Genomic DNA, 21,574 nt, shown 5'->3' with positions numbered 1-21,574 from the left:
TAACAATTATTATCAAAAATAATGAAGTTATTTTTCTCTATTGTTAGTCGCTTTTAAAAGAATTGCTGTAAAATTAGGTACTTTGCATTATAATCAATAATTTAATAATTCAATAATAATATATTATGTTCCTTGATAATTTTTCTAACGACGAACATATGCGATACCGGGTAATTTTCTAATATAAATTTTTCCACTGCATTATTTATGTTCCATTTTCCCGCGGGACACGCGATGTACGGGATTCTGATGAATCGTTCGGGTCGTATATTGATACTGTTTCATTTCTTATAGTACACTCAACAAAATTACTCGACTCTGATTGGTCGAGAGGAGTACAATTATAGCGTTAATTGTACTCCGTAGGAGTACCGAATTAAGTCGCTATGGCAACACGGCCAAAACAATGTCAAAACAATTATTTTCTATCATTTTGTACTTAAAAAGCATAAATAAAATTTTAAAGCCGTAAGAACTAATCTTTTTTATGAATTTCAGTTGCACGATGGACTGGAAATCGGCCGCCAAATAGACAAAGATGAACGGCGTCGCTTCGCATTTGTTACTGAAATTTTGTTGAGTGAACTATAAACAAAAAATCGCACGATCGTCTCGTACAATTTGGAATTAATAGACACTCGTAATGTTTTGAAAGTTCTTTAATTGTACTCGCCTAAAGGCTCGTGCAATTACAAGAACTTTCAAAACATTACTCGTGACTATTAATTTCCAAATTGTACTCGAGATCGTGCGATTTCCTATACTAATTCCTATCAGCTATTTTCATATATATAAGTTTACAAAAGGGAAAATGCTTGTTTTTTTTCGCGCTTCTTACGCCATACGATAGGATACGAATACTTTTATGCCATGCATTGGTATGTGTAGCTAATCCTGAATTTTTATGCTGATGATATACGGGAATTTTCTCTTTATCCCGCAGGATCACTTACAATATACAAGAAATTACTCTTTATCCCGCAGGATCACTTACAATATACGAGAAATTACTCTTTTTTCCAGCAGGATCACGTTCGATATACTCTTTTTCCCACATGACCACGTAACATATACGGGAAATTACTCTTTTTCCTGCATGACCACGTAGCATATACGGGAAATTCCTCTTTTCCCCGCAGGATCACATGCGATTCATGGTAAATTCCTCTTAATATCCCGAATGACACTTCCGTTTGTGACAATTTCGTACGTCCGGACGTTTTCTTTGAGACGACTATAAAATGACCTAACGCTCGTTGCGATCACTCACAATTCAATATTCTCTTTCTAACTCTACCTCTACGGGATTTTGGTGTCTCCTTGGGCGGTACCCACGTCGTACCCGAGATGGAGGTCGTATCGCTCTCGAAGGCCTCGGCTTCTGTTTCCTTAACTGTCTCTCCCGGTTAGCTCTTGCTACAGGCAACGGGCGACTTCTGCCTGAAATGGTCACGGATTCAGGTTTATATGGACTAATAATCTGATTCTTGTCGAGATAGGAAGCCGAGATGTCGCTCATCACGGTATCAGTGGTTGGGCTTCCCCACATTCCTTTTTTGGAGTGGTAAAAGTGATAGAAGTTTGGAATACGTAGTCGCTCCACTTCTATGTTTTTTAGGAGAACTCTGTTGAGAAAAGAAAAAAATAGTTATTTTAAAAATATTTTGTATGGTGTAAAGATTTTAGTGTCCAAGCTCTACGAGGCCTTTCCAGAAGCTTGGTATTAAATGTTCTTGGTATAAGCTTTGCACTTTGGTAACTACTTTCGGTAGTCAAGGGAAACCAAGGGTGGTGTAGTGGTACTGCAATCGCCTCTCACTTTCGAATTCGGGGTCTCACATTCGATTTCAGGACTCGACTTCATATGTGAGTAGATTTTGTGCGTCTCTCCCTTGATTAAAGAGTAATGATGAAAAGGTAAATTATACACCGTGAAAAGATGAAAAAACTTACTGACGTTTCGGACGCTAGTCCTCTTTTACTCCGACGAAGGACTAGCGTCCGAAAAGTCAGTAAGTTTTTTCATCTTTTCACGGTGTATAATTTACCTTTTCATCATTACTGTTTCATTAGAAACACCGACGCAGCTCGATTTTTTGTTGTTTTTTTTGTTTTGTTTGTTTGTTTTTTGTTTGTTTGTTTGCTTATTTGTTATCGCCTATATTTTCTTAATCTTCAACTGATTTTTTCTTAGCATCAATTTTATCTTTATGTCTTTCCGTCCCATTTATTTTCTTCTTTTTTTTCCTTTTTCTTATTTTTCCTTTTTTTCTCCTCAGAAAATTCATGACGATGTAACACTTCGGTTAATGCAAGAAGACGAGGACTGCAACAAAACAAAACAACAACAGACGACTTCTACAAATAACCGCAACAAGCATGGTAATCTCGGTAAGGATTAGAAATGACCTCGTAGAAATACCTGCTAATCCTCTCGTAATCCCATCCTTAACACAGGATTATTTCTTTAAGATCAACTAATTTTTTTTTTGTGGATACTCATATATATGGCTATTTCGAAAGGTGCTTATATAGCCTAAGGAGAAAGGTGATATGTGATAAATATGAGGCTTTTTAGTTCCAAAACCAAAAGACAGTATGGTTCTAAAAAAGTTTATTTTAATAAAAAAAAAAAAAAAAGCAAAACCTTGAGTAGGTATAATGTTGAGGTCACCCATCCAAATACTTACCCTCCTCACACGGCTCCTCAGAGTTTTTTCTAGTCTCTCCAATTTTTTCAGTCTCTCCGCAAAACCACACTAAATTCCAACTCAATCTGTGAGTTAGCCCTACCCTGACTTTGATCAGCCCAGTAGGTTGTTTAAGGGTATCGATAAAATTTATCCTTGCCATACCTGTCTAGTAGTTCCCAGTCTTCACCGCCCCAGCGCGTCCCAAATTCCCGATAATTCATACCACCAACTCGTGTAAAGTCAGATTTGTACATAGCAAATAAACCATATCCTTGGAGCTCCCAGAAACCTAAAAAAATAGAACAAAAATAAGCAATGACTCAATAAACTGTTATAAAGACTTTGCATCATCACGTGATGGCAGCCATGATAGGAGGCAGGAACAATTGAATCTAGTCTAATCTGATTTACATGAGAAAGAATTCATGTTCCCAGGGAAGAATGGCTCTATCGTTGTCTCTGTCTCATTTCATGGCTGAAATCACGTGAAGGTGCGATGACTACGGAAAGCAAAAGCTCATTGACGAAAACTAAAAGTTCTGGAAAAGGTAAATGAAATAAATATTGGAAGTTATAGTAATTTTTTGAATGGACCCCTTCTTGCTTGGGTGGAATGTTTATAGTTTCAGACCATGTGTCATTCCCTAGAGTATCATTTCTTTGTTTACCGGTTGCACATGAGAAGACACATGAATATGGATGCAACTCAAACAAAGAATGTTATTCTCAAGACCATGTGTCATTCCCTAGAGTATCATTTCTTTGTTTAACAGTTGCACATGAGAAGACACATGAATATGGATACAACTCAAACAAAGAATCTTATTCTCAAGACCACGTGTCATTCCCTAGAGTATCATTTCTTTGTTTAACGGTTGCACACGAGAAGACACATGAATATGGCTGCGACTCAAACAAAGAATGTTATTCTCAAGAGAATGACACTAGGAGTGATATGAGAAAACATTAGGTAAAGAGGTCTTTGACTCACCGTAAGGAACACTCGGTGTGAATCCACAATGTAGACGAGTCACTACAGGAGCAAAAGCCATTCTTCCTTCAATACAATGCTGACAAGAACAAAATCGGATTGTCAAAATGTAGAAGCCTATGATTAGTTTTCAGACGAACAAGAGAACATAAAAAATGAACGTGAAAATTTAATACTTTCAAAAATTCACTATAAATCAGACTTTTGTCCAATTGCAAAAAAAAAAAAAAAATCACAGTGTTTATTTAAAATTCAAGATCTTTTGATAACCAATGCGAAAAATTTGGGTTCAGTTTCACTTTAAGCAATTTTGGGTCTGGACAAATATTGTCTATTTGTAAAACAAAAAGAAAAGAAATAGGATTTACAAGAGTGGATCCAGTGGGGTGGATTGGGTTATCAGCCTTCCCACTTTAGACAAGGGTTATACAAAGAAGAAATATAATGTAACGCTATATACTGGACTTTCTACTAAGAAGTTACCCCCTTGACGTCATCCTGGTTCTAGCATGGGGTACCTTGGGAACAATCGACGGTTACCTTTCTGATGATGTCAATCATGTTGTTGGGTAACTCAAGATGAAGATCACACATAAAGATGATGTCGTTGGGATTCTAAAACGATATCAAACAAAAGTATATCAATCTAAACAAAGAGGTCCCACCACGACAAACCCTTCCATATTAGATGAGTACCTTGACTGCAGTAGATCCTGCCTGGATGCCAAATGCCCTTTGGAATGGACCTGACAATGAAATCACTTTGTACCTAAAACAATGAAGGAGAAAAGACGTGAGCTTCCATAGCATCCACTCTCCCTCCCCTCCCCCATCAACCCTGAACGAGCAAACAAGACCGAGAGTAATATCACAAAGATGTCAGTCATTATGCTAACCTAACAAGTGGACTGCGTCTTAATGCCTCTTGTACGTCAATATCATCGCTGCTGAAGTCCACGATTATCACGTTGAGATGAGGATCACGTGTCTTTAAATAAATCTGCAAGGAAAAATGTCAGAAATATGTAAGATTAAAGAATGGATAGAAGATGCAGAGGCTAATGTTTAAGTATACGGAAAAATTCAACACTCACTACCACTAAATTTTATTATTCCAAGCGGCTAGGGAGGAAAACCAGAGAACCTGGAGAAAAACCCTCGTGGCAAGGGAGAGAACAACACATCAAACCAACTCAATTCACATGTTGATTTTTATGGAGGGAGGTAAACCAGAGAACCTGGAGAAAAACCCTCGAGGCAAGGGAGAGAATAACACATCAAACAAACGTTATTCAAATGTGGTGTCCGCAGCAGAAATCGAACCCGCGAGTTGACCCTTGTGACTCACAGTGGTCTAAGGCAAGCCTTACAAAGATTTTAACAAATGTATAGAAACTTTTCTTACCTCGGACATATCATTGATAAAATACTGTACCCATCTTCCTTGGTTTTTAACTGTGGAGAAAAGTACGACAAAATAGACTTTTTGAGGGATTCACGAAGACAACATTAAAAACCTCGATCTTCTCTTGGATAGACCTCTTTACCTCGGGAGTATAATGTTTTCTCATATCAGACCGCGCGACACTCCCTTGAGAATAAGATTCTTTGTGTGAGTTGCATATGAAAGACACATGAATATGGATACACCTCAAACAACGAATCGTATTCTCAAGAGAATGACACCTGGTCTGAAATGGACAAACATTGCACCAAAACTAATTAGGTCTCTTAGTGCAGTATATCGTGCTATAATGTACATATTTTACCTGGCACTATGACATGTACTGTAGCATGGTGGTTGATCTGGAAATTGTGTGGTAGGCACAGGTTTTCTTTCCCGTTTTTCTGGTATATGTACTGGGACAGTCGAACCGACTTTTCTGGGGGAAAAAACGTTTTATCATATATATAATTTACAGAGCAACTTTTTAAAAGCACTTTATGTAAACTCTTTGTTTGGTGTTTGTCTTTGACTTACTTCTGTTTTGGTCCAAAAGTTCCTGCGAAGAAAGGACACAGGTTTTTATTATTTACGAGTATTAAAACGATAATTGATATACCTTATTCGTATGGTGTGATGTTATTTACATAGATTTCAGACCACGTGTCATTTCCTAGAGTATTATTTCTTAGTTTAACAGTTGCACATGAGAAGACACATGAATATGGATACAATTCAAACGAAGAATCTTATTTTCAAGAAAATGACACTTGGTATGAAATGGAAAAAAATTACACCAAAGGCTAAAATATTCTATTAACTACTATGAAAAGATTGTTGAGCTTTTCAATTTTAATGGATTACCATTCTAATAAAGAGTTTTATGGCAGCAATTTTGTAGGGCAGGAAAAGTACAATGCTTTTCAATAACGAGAGATTTCATTTCCCAGTGTACAAGATTCCTATTGTCTCTTAATACGATATGGCTACCAGAAAATCCTAAGTTGAATGGCCAAATAAAAGCGATGATATAGTCTGATTTGAGCGGTTGGTGAAGATAAAGAGCACTTACAAGTTCCATCAAATATCGGTCGCCATACAACACGTCGTGGTTTTCTTCAACGTTGAGTATTCCCCGAAGAGAATATTTGCTTAAAATCAAATAAAACCAAAATGAAAACAAGCCGATTGAATGAATGAATTAAGAAGGAAAGAAGAAGGAAAGAGGAAGGAATTCGAAGGAAGGAAGGAAGGAAGGAAGGAAGGAAGGAAGGAAGGAAGGAAGGAAGGAAGGAAGGAAGGAAGGAAGGAAGGAAGGAAGGAAGGAAGGAAGGAAGGAAGAACTTACTTGGATGTCTTCCTTGTCAGCTCTCTCATGTACCGGAACACAGCGCTCTTGGCAACCTGTTTAAAAACAAAGATATTATTGAGCTTTCATGCAGCCGGGCTTCATAAGACATAATACATTTACGGTTTCGCAGAATTATCGTAAGTTAGCGTACAGCCGTGAAAACAATACAACAAATAAACTAGATTATTTTTCACTTCGAATCGACGTGCTTTGCAGATAATGCAAGGGATTAGCTGTAGGTACAATCTGGGCTAGAACATCAACATTTTTTATTAGCAAACTCAAGGGTAGAATTCCTTAATTGCTGTTTGAATGTCTGAAGTCTATACGACGCCTCAGCTCTGCGGATGTCTCGGGGGTTAAAGCACAGTTAGGCCTCTCCGTAGAAATCTTTCGTTAATGTTACTTTCTTTATCGCTTTGGTATATTTGTGTGGTAATGGAGTGAATGGGGTTCTTGTATAAGGAGATAGCTCTCAGTCTCCCTCGGTCACATCATTCTGCATATCACAGGTAGCCCGACAAAAAAAAAAAGGAGTCAAAGTCAAGTGTCAATAACTTACATCCTCGTTGAGGAGAAGATTCCCATCAGACGCACACGTTGTCATGTTATGGTGATACAACAGGGGATTGTAGTTTAAATAGGGCGTCATCTCCGGTACACTCAAACGGATACCGTATCTACGGTATATCTGGTCGGATATCTGACGAGCTGACATCTTGTGTTGATAGATTTGGATGATAGCCTGCATTCGTCGTACATATTCCCTGGCGCTGTTTAGTCGAGTCAGACGTATGTCTTCGTACATGAAGTCGGGTAAGCTGTTATTTTTAACGGGGACTGTTCCTATTGGTCGAAAATAAAACCTTGGAACTGCATCTTGCGTATTTTGGGCGTGGCTCACTTGACCATCCTGGAGAAAAGAATAACGATTAAAGAAAATTAAAGACGTATTGTACGTTTCGTTTGATGAGGAAGTAAAATCGCACAACTTTTTTGCACACCGTTGTGATGCACAATAAATGCACAATGAATAGATGGATGGATGGATGGATGGAGGGAGGGAGGGAGGGAGGGAGGGAGAGAGGGAGAGAGGGATAGATGGATGGGTAGATGGATGGATGGATGGATGGATTGATGGATTGATGGTTTAATAGGCTAATGAATGGATTGATGCGTGGGTGGGCCGTTCGTATCGCTAAATAGAAGGAAAAATGGATAGATCACAGTAAAAGAATGGGTGGGTAAATAAATGATATGATAGACGGTATAGAAGTGCAGGAATGCATGGATGGGTGGTCTTCATGTTAGACAATGTATTACTATAGACATACCGCATTATCATCGTCATCATTTTTCTTCTCAGTTGCAACTGGATAAGATAACAGCTTCCTTCTAGTTCGCGACTTCCCTTGCAATCCATACATATCATTTTGCTTAGATCTTCGAGATTCTTCATCATTCCCTTCACGCCGTTTCTGCACAGTGCTCACCTCTCCGTAAGAACGTCTTTCTATTCGTTGCAAATTTACTATATCGTGCAAATTTACAGAGTTTTTGGGTTGATTGCCTTTCTCGCGATTTGCGCGTTTACTTCTAGACAAAACGGGCAGTTTGTTGCTTGAGAGAATAATTGTCTCCGATAATTTTTGTTTCTTTTTTACATTGGATTTTATATTTCTTGAATTATTGTCCAATGTGCGATTTCGAGATGACTTATTTCTCTTTTGTGAGTCTTGGAATTGTTTTTCCTTTGTTTTAGTAAATCTTGATTCACTATATTGTTTATGCCGACTTTGTTTTACCACTTTCTTTGAATCCAAAGCAGATTTTTTTGCTTCTTTCTTACGTGACAGAGAGAAATTCTTGACTGCTTCGAAGTGTTCTTTCAAAATATCACTCGTTCTCTTATTCATCCCATGGATTGTTTCATGCCTCGATGCTTTAGTTTTAATATTTGTTCGTTCAACTATCTGGTGTTGCAGCGGAACGGGGTGATTTCTAATCCCATTCAGTAATTGCTTACTTTCTTTGTTATCTGCGTTGTTTTCATTATGAGCGGGCTGAACTTGACTTGGCTGTGGCTTTCTTACAAGGTTATTCCGCACTCTATTTGCGTCATCTTTCTTGTCAACTCGATTATCTAAGCCGAACGATACGTTCTCTTGATCAGTTGCGTTAGATTCGTCCATTTTTAACACGTGTTCAATAGGATAATCCTCGGCTAAGTCGGAAAGCGTCGTGACTACCGAACCATTTCCGTCGGGCCCGAAAACAATTATCTTTCCTTCGTGAAACAAGCTATGATTGGTTAATGCAGGGACGAAAACGTTAAGCCTGTTGCTATGGGAATCAGTCAATCGTCTTGCTCGGCATTGGTCGTAAGGGATCATGTGTGTCAAAATCGTCAAGTCATCGGGATAAACCGCAGAATCGTGAATTAATTTAACTCCTTCGTACCTCTTGAGGGTAAAATTCACAAGATAACTTGGTTGGTACTCACAATTAGGTAAAACATTCTCAAAATCTTCCATTTCTACGAGTTGATGGGAACGATACTCATTGGGTACGCTGTTGGAGGCAAACTTGTGCAAATCGTGATTCAAAGCGACGCCCCAAGTGTGCGCATGTGGATGGGAAGGAACAGTTTGAGGAATGAATTGCGCATACTTAGTGACGTCAGGAGTTATGTATCTGTCATCAATATACATTGAAATAGAATCTCCCGAAATGTGTCGGAATTCTGATAATCCAGGGATTTTCCATCCTACAAGTATATGGTCTTCCCTAGCTCCTTGCTTGTGGAGTGCCTCAATGAAGTATCTTCGGCCCTTTTTTAGAAAAACTTCTTTCGATTGCTGGTTTGTGTATTTGGTGAACTGTCCAATGCTGGTTTTGTGGTATCCGTCGAGGCTTGTCCTGTTGCCTACCCAGGCTAGGAGTCTTACGTTTTCTGGGAGCTCATCTTTGCTCAGCCACAGCTCGGATGTGTCGTCTGAAGATAACGCAAACACGTATTTCCCTATAAAGAAAAACAGTATTTAATATACACTGAATCGCAATATGGCGAACAATATAGATAACTATTGTTCTGGACTGACTCAATAGACATTTGTAGCTTCGTTGTTTGTTGTGCACATTACAGACCATGTGATGCCACTCTTGGGAGTCGATTCTTTCATGTGTAAATATTTTAACATGTTCGTCATAAAAGAACAATTCTCAAGGGAATGTCACGTGATCTGAAATGGGCAATTCGTATACGAAGCTGAAGAGGTCTATTTCGACTCAAGTTTGAACTTTTGAAATATACGGTTTTAAAGATGAACTGTTTCCTTTTTTTAGTTTGTCGTTTCCCTCAAGACTACAGGGCCAAAGCACTTCCTACCTGTAAGAGGGGGGTGAATAAATCCAAATATCCGCTGACCATAATCATCTTCATAGTGCTGAACGAAGAGCCTGCTGACTGTTAGATGGAGGTCTGGGTACGAGGGAAAGAACCAATTTCTGCGTAAATCATGAATGGTGTTCCCACACCACGCCTGCCAAATATGTACATTCAGCTGACCACGCATCTGCAGACGTAGGAAAAAAACACACAGGTATTAGTGTTTGTGTTGTTAAAATAATATAGAATCTTCCAAAAATATCGTCTGTGATCATTCCCATAAGAATCAAATATCAAGATAACCTCAAATGGCCTCTAGGATGATCAAAGTCAGGGACGGTGAACCAGCTGCCTGACAGAATTTTTGCGAAGGGAGGAAAACCGGAGAACCGGAGAAAAACTCTTGAATCAAGGGAAAGACCTAAGAATCTCTACTCGTATGAGATGCCAGGTCCAGGGATCAAGCCCGCGACCCCAGAAGCGAGAGGTGAGTGCAATACCCCTACGCCACCCTTGATTCACTAATGTATGTGATGTTGAGTCCAGGAATTAAACCCGCGACCCCAGAGGTGAGAGGTGAGTGCAATACCCCTACGCCACCCTTGATTCACTAATTTATGTGATGTTGAGTCCAGGAATCAAACCAGCGACCCCAAAGAGGTGAGAGGTGAGTGCACTACCGCTACACTACCCTTGATCGTCCAACAAAACCTTTGCAAGACACCAATGCATGTGGGGTCTATACGACAAAACTCCAAAACCTCTTTTGTTGTAAACTAAAAAGATGGCGGCTTAACAGATCAATGTTACATAGCAAAATTATGAACCCCTTGTGTGTGACGTCAACGAAGCACAATTGGGAGGATAAAACAAAAGAATTTCACTCTCATAAGAATTGGAAAGCTATTGTTATGTTCTCCAAATTGAGCTGCATTCCGACGGACTGTAAGGTTTCTTTTGATCAAATGACGTCAATCTTACATTTGGTTTCCATGGAAAAGGCTGCCATTTAATCTGGTTCAATTGAGGGTGGTGTTCTTTATCACGTGATTTTTCGTTAGCATTCTTTGTAGGGGAATCTGTTGCTGTTTTTTCAGACTCGACTTTGGGAGTGCTGGTGGATGTTTTAGAGTTATTTTCTGCAGAAATCAAAAGAAAATGAATATGATTACAAGGAAAAAATATCTTTGTACCCACGATACGCATGAATATACAATGATATATTGAGCAGCCGAGAAAAGCTGCTTTTCACGAGAATAATGGAAAATTATAGAATAATCTATAAAATTAAAGAAACCAAACAACAACAACAAAATCCAGAAAAAAAAAAAAAAAAAAAAAAAAAAAAAGGGAACAAGTCAAAAAAGAAAAGAAAAAGAACGAGAAAAAAGAAATCAGAACAAAAAATCATGAAAAAGAAAGAAACAACGAAAAAAAAAAAAAAAAAAAAAAAATTAAGAAAAATAATAAAATAAAATAATAAAAATAAAAATAAAAATAATAAAAATCGATTCCACTTTGCCATACCCCCGAGACATCCGCAGAGCTGAGGCGGCGTATGGACTTCGGACCTGACGGCGATTAAATCCTTCTGCCCTTGGGTGTACGAATTACGCAAGAAAATGTTCTAGCCGAAGCATCAGGGGAGAGACCAGCCGGCCCCCAGACCATATCGGCTAATCCCTTGCATCTCTGCCACGCACGGAATCGGTTGAAAGTATAATGTTAAAAAGTCTAGTCTATTCGGTGCATTGTTTTCACGGCTATTGTTATGCTGATCTACCTGGAACCGTAGTCCAGTGGAAAAAACTTGGGCTTCCGAGATACTGAGTCAAGCCGTGTGAGGAGGGTAAGTATTTGGATGGGTGACCTAAACATTATACCTACTCAAGGTTTTGCTTTTTTTTAATTTTAATTTTTAATTAAAATAAACTTTTTTAGAACCATACTGTCTTTTGGTCTTGGAAAAAGCCTCATATTTATCACATATCACTTTGCTCCTTAGGCTATATAAGCACCTTTCGAAATAGCCATATATATGAGTATCCACAAAAAAATATTAGTTGATCCTAAAGAAATAATCCTGTGTTAAGGATGGGATTACGAGAGGATTAGCAGGTATTTCTACGAGGTCATTTCTAATCCTTACCGAGATTACCATGCTTGTTGCGGTTATTTGTAGAAGTCGTCTGTTGTTGTTTTGTTTTGTTGCAGTCCTCGTCTTCTTGCATTAACCGAAGTGTTACATCGTCATGAATTTTCTGAGGAGAAAAAAAGGAAAAATGAGAAAAAGGAAAAAAAAGAAGAAAATAAATGGGACGGAAAGACATGAAGATAAAATTGATGCTAAGAAAAAATCAGTTGAAGATTAAGAAAATATAGGCGATAACAAATAAGCAAACAAACAAACAAACAAAAAACAAACAAACAAAACAACAAAACAAACAACAAAAAAACAACAAAAAGCAAAAACAAAAACAAAAAAAAAACGAACGAACGAACAAACGGAACGAACGGAACGAACGGCAAGCTAGCTGGGTCCACCCTTAGCATGAGAATAAATTAAAGACAGAAGACTTGGTCGCATTCATTCTTTTCCTGTTTCTTTCTACAGATATTTATAGATATTTACGTGGAAACGACGAGACTGTTATACGAAGTAGACTATCTATCTTGACCTTCTTTAAGATAATTGACACTCAAACTTAATAGTATTCATACTGAAGCTTTTGTCGACAGATTTACAGCTGAAGGCCAAGGGAACAGAAAAGCCTTCTTGGTAAAAATTATCACATTGCTTTAGGTATTACAAATGGAATGATAAAAATGAGACAAACCTTGTCTGCTACTTGACCGAGATTTCCTCAAGGCGTCGACGAACACGTTATTCACGTGTATTTTATAAGTTTAGATAAGATATAAAGGATAAAAGTTAAAAATAAGCTCGAATGACAGCCATAAATTACAGTAGATTTAAAAATTTCTGGGAAATAAGGACTTGTTCAAGCCATCAGAAGTCGTTTAGGGTAAAAACCCTGTTTTTATCGAGTAGCTAACGCGACATTTGTGACTATTGTAGTCCGTACGTTGTGTTTCGATCCCTGGACCTTCGAATAATTTTTTTCCGAGGAATTTTTCAGTTTTCTCTCTTCTCAGATATAAACGATTCTAAATTCAGATAGTCCTCTTAGCCTCGGCCGCAATGTTTACCCATTTCAGACCACGTTTCATTCTCTTGAGAATGAGATTCTTTGTTTGAGTTGTATTCATATTCATGTGTCTTCTCATGTCTAACCATTAAACAAAGAAATGATGTTCTTGGCAAGTGTCTGAAATGGGGAAACACCACGACCAAGCTAAAGAGATCTAAAGAGATCTATTCTGTCCTAGATTCTGTCATACACTAGACAACAAAACGCGTCGGACAAAAGGCTTTTTTTCTGGAGTATCCCACGGGTATCGTCTTTCAGAAGTCCAAAATAAACATAACAAACGTGTATTTGAAATACTAAACCTCGTGTTTTAAATATCATTTAAAAAGAAAAGACAAAAATTTTCAAAATAATAGAGCATACACTTTAGAAAATGCTGTTGTTAGAAGAGTTCTGATTGGCTGGCTATCGAGTGTAAGACAAGCAATGATTGGTCTATCTGCGGTTCATTGCCAAGTTACATGTTATAATGGAGGACCGCGCCGTGAATGGAAGGGTGTCAATAGTGTAAATGGTGCCAATATTTTTTCCCGTATCTCAAGCGATTTTTATTCATTCGGTCAAAATCGAGCTACATCTGTCGCACTCAATAGTATTATAGAATTACATATATTAAAAAAATTTTTTATCACACTTGGTCAACAGTTATGAAACTCGGCAATAACTAACGGTTGAGAACAGATGTTTTGACAGACCGAACATTTGTAAATCGCGTGTAAAAGGATAAAACATTCTGATAGCTTATCAGTGACGAACGACACCAAAGTTTACGAAAACTTTTTCATGATTATTTTTTTACTGTTATCGTTATCTCTATATTATATACTTTTATTCAATTTTTTTACTTCCTTTCTGTGCTATCTTTCTAATTTTCTTTTCATTTGTTTTATATGTTAATAAATGAAAGTGTTGCTCTAGAAAATCGAAAGAAAAAGCACTGGAACATCCATTCTCTGCACACAAAATATAATTCATCGATGATGAAAAGCAATAAAACATCTTGCTTGATAAAACACTCATTGGAGAGGTCGGTTAGAATTGAAAATTTCAGATCGTCTTCTGAAAATTTGATTCGGTAACCAAAAACAAACAACTGTTTGAAGATATATGATGTTTGAATTAAACGTATATGAATTAAACACACTAGTTGTTAAGCTATGAGGCGGACCTTTCTCTCAGCTGGATAACAGGTAATTACAAAGTCATGGTTAGTACGAATTGAATTATTTTTTTTTTTCGTGGCTGATTTATATGTGGGAAAAGAACTTGGAGGTCGTTACTAATGTATTTGGAAGAAACTTGTGTACGACACATGCTGTTTGAAGAAATGAAAAAATTATAATGATAAATTAAGCTTAAATTATGCAATGTCGTTACGGAGTACTGGGGAAAAAATAAATTAAACGAAAACAAACGGAAGAGAGATTTGAGACAGAGAGAGAGAGAAAAAAAGAATGAATGAATGAGAAAGAAAGAAAGAAAGAAAGAAAGAAAGAAAGAAAGAAAGAAAGAAAGAAAGAAAGAAGAGAAGAAAGAAGGAGAAGAAAGAAAGAAGAAAGAAAGAAAGAAAGCAGACCAGGAAGGAGCAAGCTCTAAAAAGATGACCGCCCATTACTTCCGCCGTACCTTCCCTCTCCCTTCCTTCCCCCCTCCCGATTCCGCCCTTACCCTCCTCCTCCTGCCTCCCTCCCCTCCTCCTCCCCCCGCTCCCCGTCCGCCCTCACCCCCTATTCCCCTAAATCCCTCCCCCCCAAAAACCCAAACCCCCCCAAAGAAGAAGAGGAAAGATATAAGATATCACACGTTCGCAAGAATTTTAACTCCGATGTTGCCTTTAGATTAAACGTCCATACTATAGCATTGTATACAAATGTATCATGACCACGAGGCATCGTTGAAGCGCTCGATATTGAGTTCGTTCTGAGACAAGACAGGACAAAAAAATATATAACTCAGTTATGAAATTCGAACTTTTTAGGAATAAAGTATCATCTAGGTCGACTTCTAATTTAACTTTCAAACGTATTTGGTCAAGTCAAGTCAAAAGCGCAATTATATTTCCGCAATACAGTACAATACTTAAAGATGAGGAGTTCTAATAGAAAGTGAAATTGAAAGAAGTCAAAAGCTATTTCAGGAGGTTAGGAAAACAAATAGCAAAAGTTACATTTCAGCCATAAAGGAAACATAGAACCGCTGAGAGTCGGAAGAAGAGGTTTAAGTAAGATAAACAAACATTACTAGACATTAAATAAAATGAAATAAAAAATGTAAAAATAAAAAGTAAAAAAATCTATCACATAAAAAATAATATTTAATTTTTGTTTTATATTATATTATATTCAATATTTTACTTTCTTGCTTCATTTTATTTTATCGGAGATGAAACCACATCACATCAACTCGAATCCAAAATAAAATCAAATTAAAACTAAATATAAAATGAGAACCGTACAAATAATTCCACTTAAAATCTTCATCCCCACTGCTTCCCTACCACACGTAAAAACTGTTTTACCAATTTATTTTCCAGTTTTTAACCACAGCAGCAAAACACATATAATTCTTACAAATTAAAAGAAAGACCTACCAGAATTAATACAATAATCCCAGCTGTTTCAATAAAGACTCGCTCTATGGATTTAATGACATGATGCAGAACGCTTTGGGCGTATATTTTACACCACTCTTCCATTCTTAAACGTTCTGGCATAAAAAAAAAATTGTCAAAACTAGAAGATGTTATTTGTACAGCCTCCAGCTTATTCTTGAATAACATAAGATTTTCTTCGTTCCCCCAAAAAGACATTTACGTGTGAAATTTTTTTAGCTCGAGAAAGTAAGAGAATAGATAAAGTCGACACATTTTAACAAAAGGAAAATTGAAGGAATTTTTTTTTCAAAATTTTAAGTATCTATATTTTTCGATCACTTCCGTTGTCATGCCAACCATTAGTATAGTCGTGTTAAAATAACTATTTTTAGGGTTATTTAATTTGTTTTCTCAAAGAAAAAAAAAAAAAAATTCATTCCTTAGATATGATATTTCATGGAATAATCTTAATTTTAGAAATACATATTGTTAACTGTTTGAAAGTAGTTTAGACACCCAATTCACATGCGATTTTAAATTTGTCTAGAAAAGTAAAGCCCAAAGAGTGTAGCTAGATATATCTTGGTTTAAAATGAGGAAAGTTTATATAAAGAAAAATAAATTCTGGTCGTCTAGTTGAAGCATCGGTTTAAGGGATTATTTAAGTCAAACTTTTCTGTCTCCTATGCACCTGTGAACATGATTTCCTATGATCTACGATCATCTACAATCATTTACTATAATAATGCCCTACATTTTACTATATTTTCCTTTCCTTTGTATAATCAGCCTACCTATAAACACAGCAACACATTTTCTTTCCATGAAAGTGTCTCAGTCGCCATCAAAGATTATTCATAAAAAAATTTCACATTTCAACACGTGGAGCCTAATTTTTGAAAACCATGGAAACATGTAGTATTGACTTAAATATTTTGTTGTTAATAAATGATCAAAGACCGACTACACTATTTTGATAGAATTTTAGCTGTGGCAATAATTAAAGCTAAGAAAATGACTTTATTCAACAACAATCTTTTTTCAGATCGTGTAAATCATAGTTAATTAACTATGTGTAAATGAAGCTTTATTTAAAGCAATAAATAAAGTGAAATTTACTAGTAAAAACGCAAGTGTAAGAATTTTTTTACAACACAGTTAGAGTGCGTAACTTCCATAGCTTGGGTTAAAAGTGGAAGTCCAAACACTTTGAAAACAATCGTAAAAGTCAAGTTTCGAAGTAAATGGCTTGATTTATACATTATTGACACTAAATGCTGGAACTGTCATTTTTAATTAATAAAAACTATTCGAAAATAGACATTAGCAACTTTCTAAGCGACGTTGGTGATTTCCAGAAAAAAATATTCGAATATTCTTTCAATAAAAAGGGAAAATATTTCTTTATTTTTGCAAAACTAAATATCGTTTTATTTTTATATTTAACAGTATTAAGATCCAGTAAAACTATCCAATATTGATACTTTATAGGAAACGTGTTCGAAAGTGATAGTTTCAAGGGTTTCAGCATGAAAATCTCCTCTTGCGAATAAAAAGTGGGCTTTTCATCACGTTTAATTAAAACCATAAATATTATTTTCATCAAAAGCAAAAAAATATATTGCATACACCTTCTAATAATACAATTACATTCAAATTTGAAAAAAAATATAGTAGGTTATATTTCCATAATATAACCATATTACCTCACGCTATTTACCTAAACAAGCTATATCGTAGTTCAAATCAAAAGTTTCAATTGAAAATTACGTGGTTGGAAATAAAGATTTTAGAGGAACAAGCAATAATCCCCGACTACCATTTGCAGACCTCAAAAATCCTTATATGCATGTATAAGTACAAAATCTTCTATGAGATGGAATTAATGTTCAGCGTTTAAGTTATAACCCATTGAGGTAAAAATACTTATTGCTTTTGTATATTTCATCTCGTTATTACCACTTATTAGATTTGGAAAACCCCTGTTTTTACTGGTTTAAAATAATCGTGCGCTACAAAAGGTTTATTGTCTACGACACGTTGTTTCTAGTGACCCGTAGGTCGATATTAAAATAATACTAAATTTTACCTTCAAAATCCGATCAACATCAAGTTCGCGTTCAAGATCTAACAGCTCTGAGTCCGGTGTATACTCCAATCGCTCTCTAAAACCTTGAGGAATTTAAATTAGGGTAAAGAACGGAGTATTTAGTGTCAGATTTTGCGTAAAAGTACAGCTATTTAACGGCTGTGCAACTGAGAAGACACAGAGAGAGCACTATTACTTACCGCTAACTTGTCGTTTAATTCTACTACTATAAGATATCTCGTCCCACTCAATGAATATCACGAATGTCAATACTAAGAGTCCAACTGCTGAGAGTTGGACTAAATGTTTGATTCGCCTGACTGCCACCATTTACAAAGAACTCTTTATTTCCACGACCAATAAATCCAAGAGTCGTCGAGCCTTGAAGCAACAAGTTATCTTTACCAATGTAGCAAGAAGCGAGCATTTTATGGATCATCTGTCGTTTATCCATCCCATTTCGACTGAGTCTAGATGAATGAATCCTACTAAGGACTCCTCAAAGCCACAGACCACTTACGTTCACGAAGACAAGAAGTTTTATAAACATCATTTGCATAAATCCGGAATAAATGAATTCCGACTGAAACGTTCGGTTAGTTCGAAGTGGCATATCCGGTCTGGCCATATGTAGAGACCGGAAGTGATGCCAGCATCATACCGGAAACTCTACGACAACAACAACAACAGCTTCATAATTTTTCTGTGAATTCAAAATTTTTATCGATTCTGAGAGATATATATGGAATATCTTTGAGGTTTTGCCAAGAGAATGTAAGGAAAATGAATATATAGAACTATTGACAGGTGGTATGGTGCAAGGACCACCACGCCGATAAATGAATAGAAAACCTGTAGCATTTTTTCGATCTTCGTCCTGTCCTCGAGCCCAGCACTCCCACTTTGTTACGCTTAGCTGAACTTGTTCTTACTCTTAATTGTTTTTCTTTCGGTGATCGGTATTATCGGCAGATAAACGGTGTTGCTATGGGTACTAAGATGGGCCCTAGTTATGCCAATTTGTTTGTTGGTTATATCGAAAACCTTGTTTTTCAACAATATACTGGACCTAAACCTGAGTTTTTTGGACGGTATATTGATGATTGTATTGGTGCTACTTCTTGTTCGCGTAATGACTTAGATTCTTTCATCTCTTTTGTTAACTCTTTTCACCCTGCCTTAGACTTTACGTGGGAGGTTAGTGAAACATCAGTCACTTTCCTTGACATCTTGCTTAGTGTTAATGACGACCGTCTTAGCACTAGTGTCCATTACAAACCTACTGACTCTCATTCTTATTTACTCTACTCGTCTTCTCATCCTAAGCACACTCTTAACGCTATTCCGTTCTCGCAATTTCTTCGTCTTCGTCGTTTGTGTAGTGATGATCTTGATTTTTCTGTTAAATGTTCTGAGATGCGTTCCTTCTTCCTTAAGCGTAATTATCCTGCTCATGTTATTGATCGCGCCATTCGTAAAGTTTCTACTATTGATCGTACCACCGCTCTCACTCCTCACACTCGTCCCTCTAATGACCGCATTCCTTTCACTCTTACGTATCATCCTATTAACATTTCCATTAAACCCATTGTTAACCGCAACTTTTCTCTGCTTGACTCTGATACTCGCACTTCTGCTATTTTCAACAACCGCCCTCTCTTTTCCTATAAACGTGATCGTAATCTCCGTTCTTTCTTGGTCAAGGGAGTTCTTCCCTCTAACAAAGAACCTGGTACTTTTCGCTGTTCTCGTAAACGTTGTTATACTTGTCCTCACATAGTCTCTCACACTTCTGTTGTCGGTCCTAAATCAACTGTTAAAATCACTGACCATTTTGTTTGTACCACTTCTAATGTTGTATATTGTATTAAATGTACCCGCTGTAATCTTTTGTATGTGGGCGAGACTGGCCGCCGTCTTGGTGATCGCATTTGCAATCATCTTTATGATATTCGCAATAACGATCCCACCAAACCAGTTTCCCGCCATTTTAATCTAGCTAACCATTCTCTTTCTGACTTCATTGTTTTCGGTCTTTCTTTGCTTAACGGCAACAATGATTGTCGCAAGACCAAAGAAATGCGGCTTATTCACCTATTGGGCACTCTTAGTCCCAACGGGATTAATGAACGCTTTATTTTCAACTAACCTTTTCTTTTGTCTTTTGATTGTTTGTTTTTGTTTCCTTGCCTACCTTGCTCTCATTGGTTTCTTTTGTCTTATTCTATCATATATACACTCCTTTCTACCACTTCTTTCTCTTTTACTCCGACGAAGGACTAGCGTCCGAAACGTCAGTAAGTTTTTTCATCTTTTCACGGTGTATAATTTACCTTTTCATCATTACTGTTTCATTAGAAACACCGACGCAGCTCACACTAGTTTTTAGCTAGTTATATCTTTTTAGAAAACCTGTAGGTGTTCGTCCTAGTGGCCTCTTAACAATTATCTATTAAACCAATCGCTGTTGGATTTACTTCATTGAATGAATGATCGTGCTAACGCTTAAACCGTTTGTTAGATAGCATCAGCGAATTCAGACCTAACCTTTATTTGATCTTTTTTAATGGCGATGGAATCAAGAAAAAATTCAAGTAAAATAACGATCAACTGCAAACCCCATTAAAAAAAATTCTCTTTTTCAAATAGTTAAAACTAAATTAATTTGAAATTTGGATAAAATTAAGATCCAAGTTGTTCCCATTGATCCCTTATTTCTTACTGCGCATGCTCACTAATACGCAGTTAAAGAAATAAGGGTTCTGCCTCTAGAAAATTAAAAGTCCCCATAACATATGAAGTCAGATATTAAACTAGTCGGAGATTATTTGTTTAATGGATTTTTTTTGTATGTCGGAAAGCTTTTGCAGTTCGTATGATTTAAAAGTTAACCGATGACAGGCACCCAGCTGATCAATCTAGAGAGCGCTTTTTGTTTTTTGCGACCCGACAACTTTGAACACCAACAGTGCGGCACATTGCCTTAGTATATTTTTGATTGATACAAGCCAAAACCAGAGGTATCGAAGACTGTAAACATAAAAATACGCGCTCAGTCCAAGCCTACACGGTTCAAGTGTCCTCACTGTAAAGACTGGCCGAGTATTTTTAGCCCATGTCGATAAAACACTTGATTTCAACTAGTCACGTTCAAATTTCACCTTTAAATTTCATGTTCACAAGCTCTAAGGAGACGCGTAATATTGACTTCGGAATGAAGACATTATTAACTACTATAGTTGTGGTAAACCACCAAGTGTTTTTCAAAAACCGTACGGAATATTAAAGTGACTGGTGGCTCACGGAAGACACCGGGTTTTGAAATAAAGTCAGTAAATCGAAAATTAGATGATGCATTGATTACAAGAGGATATATCTGAAAATTCAGTCAACAAACAAGAGTTTGATTTGTAGGACTATAGGTGCTGGTTCCTTTGATGTCCATGAATATTTTCGTATTAAAAAAACTAGTTTTTTGCATGAGAATGATGTTGCGCTATTCATGCTAGCACCCAGACGGACGCAGGGCTCATAAACGCGCCGAGCGCCTGACACTATAAACAATGGAGGCGTTGACTGCCTTAAAAGCCGTTACATCATTAACAGCTGATCTCAATAGAACACATCATTAGCCCAACATTTCTAAAGGCAAAGCATAAAATACAAATTGCTCCCTCGTGGCTAAAATTATTTCAAGCACCTGCGCAAGCAGTGGGTGTGTGACGACACTAATAGTGGCTGCGTAAGAGACTATACGCGCAATATTTTGTATTCATCATGGCTTTAAATGGTCTTTAGTTTCTTAAGCCTAGT

General features: G+C 36.9%; 1 protein-coding gene across 2 annotated transcripts; it reads right to left on the bottom strand.

Annotated features, from left to right (window-relative positions):
- Window positions 1–87: 87 nt before the first annotated feature.
- Window positions 88–18,332, bottom strand: LOC116301396 (beta-1,4-N-acetylgalactosaminyltransferase 3). 2 transcript variants are annotated; one of them, XM_089039961.1, is made up of 18 exons: window positions 17,962–18,332; window positions 17,762–17,844; window positions 12,017–12,128; window positions 10,849–11,006; window positions 9,868–10,054; window positions 7,814–9,501; window positions 7,042–7,392; window positions 6,477–6,532; window positions 6,201–6,279; window positions 5,666–5,687; window positions 5,454–5,567; window positions 5,090–5,139; window positions 4,581–4,684; window positions 4,381–4,453; window positions 4,225–4,299; window positions 3,685–3,763; window positions 2,856–2,982; window positions 88–1,625 (listed from the first exon to the last, which is right to left on the bottom strand). In XM_089039961.1, the coding sequence occupies exons 1-18, from the start codon at window positions 18,089–18,091 to the stop codon at window positions 1,274–1,276; spliced, it is 3,840 nt and encodes a 1,279-aa protein (XP_088896087.1). In that variant the 5' UTR covers window positions 18,092–18,332; the 3' UTR covers window positions 88–1,273. The 2 variants fall into 2 exon arrangements, with proteins under 2 accessions (XP_088896087.1, XP_088896088.1); XM_089039962.1 differs by lacking the exons at window positions 17,762–17,844; window positions 17,962–18,332 and adding an exon at window positions 12,705–12,799.
- Between the last annotated feature and the right edge of the window lie 3,242 nt (window positions 18,333–21,574).

The sequence above is a fragment of the Actinia tenebrosa genome, unplaced genomic scaffold (assembly GCF_029948245.1).
Source record: "Actinia tenebrosa isolate PJP-AT-01 unplaced genomic scaffold, QUT_ActTen_1.0 PGA_scaffold7__59_contigs__length_16204524, whole genome shotgun sequence".
Lineage (NCBI taxonomy): Eukaryota > Metazoa > Cnidaria > Anthozoa > Actiniaria > Actiniidae > Actinia > Actinia tenebrosa.
The sequence above is the reverse complement of the archived record's forward strand: the minus strand, read 5'-3'. Positions and strand labels throughout refer to the sequence as shown.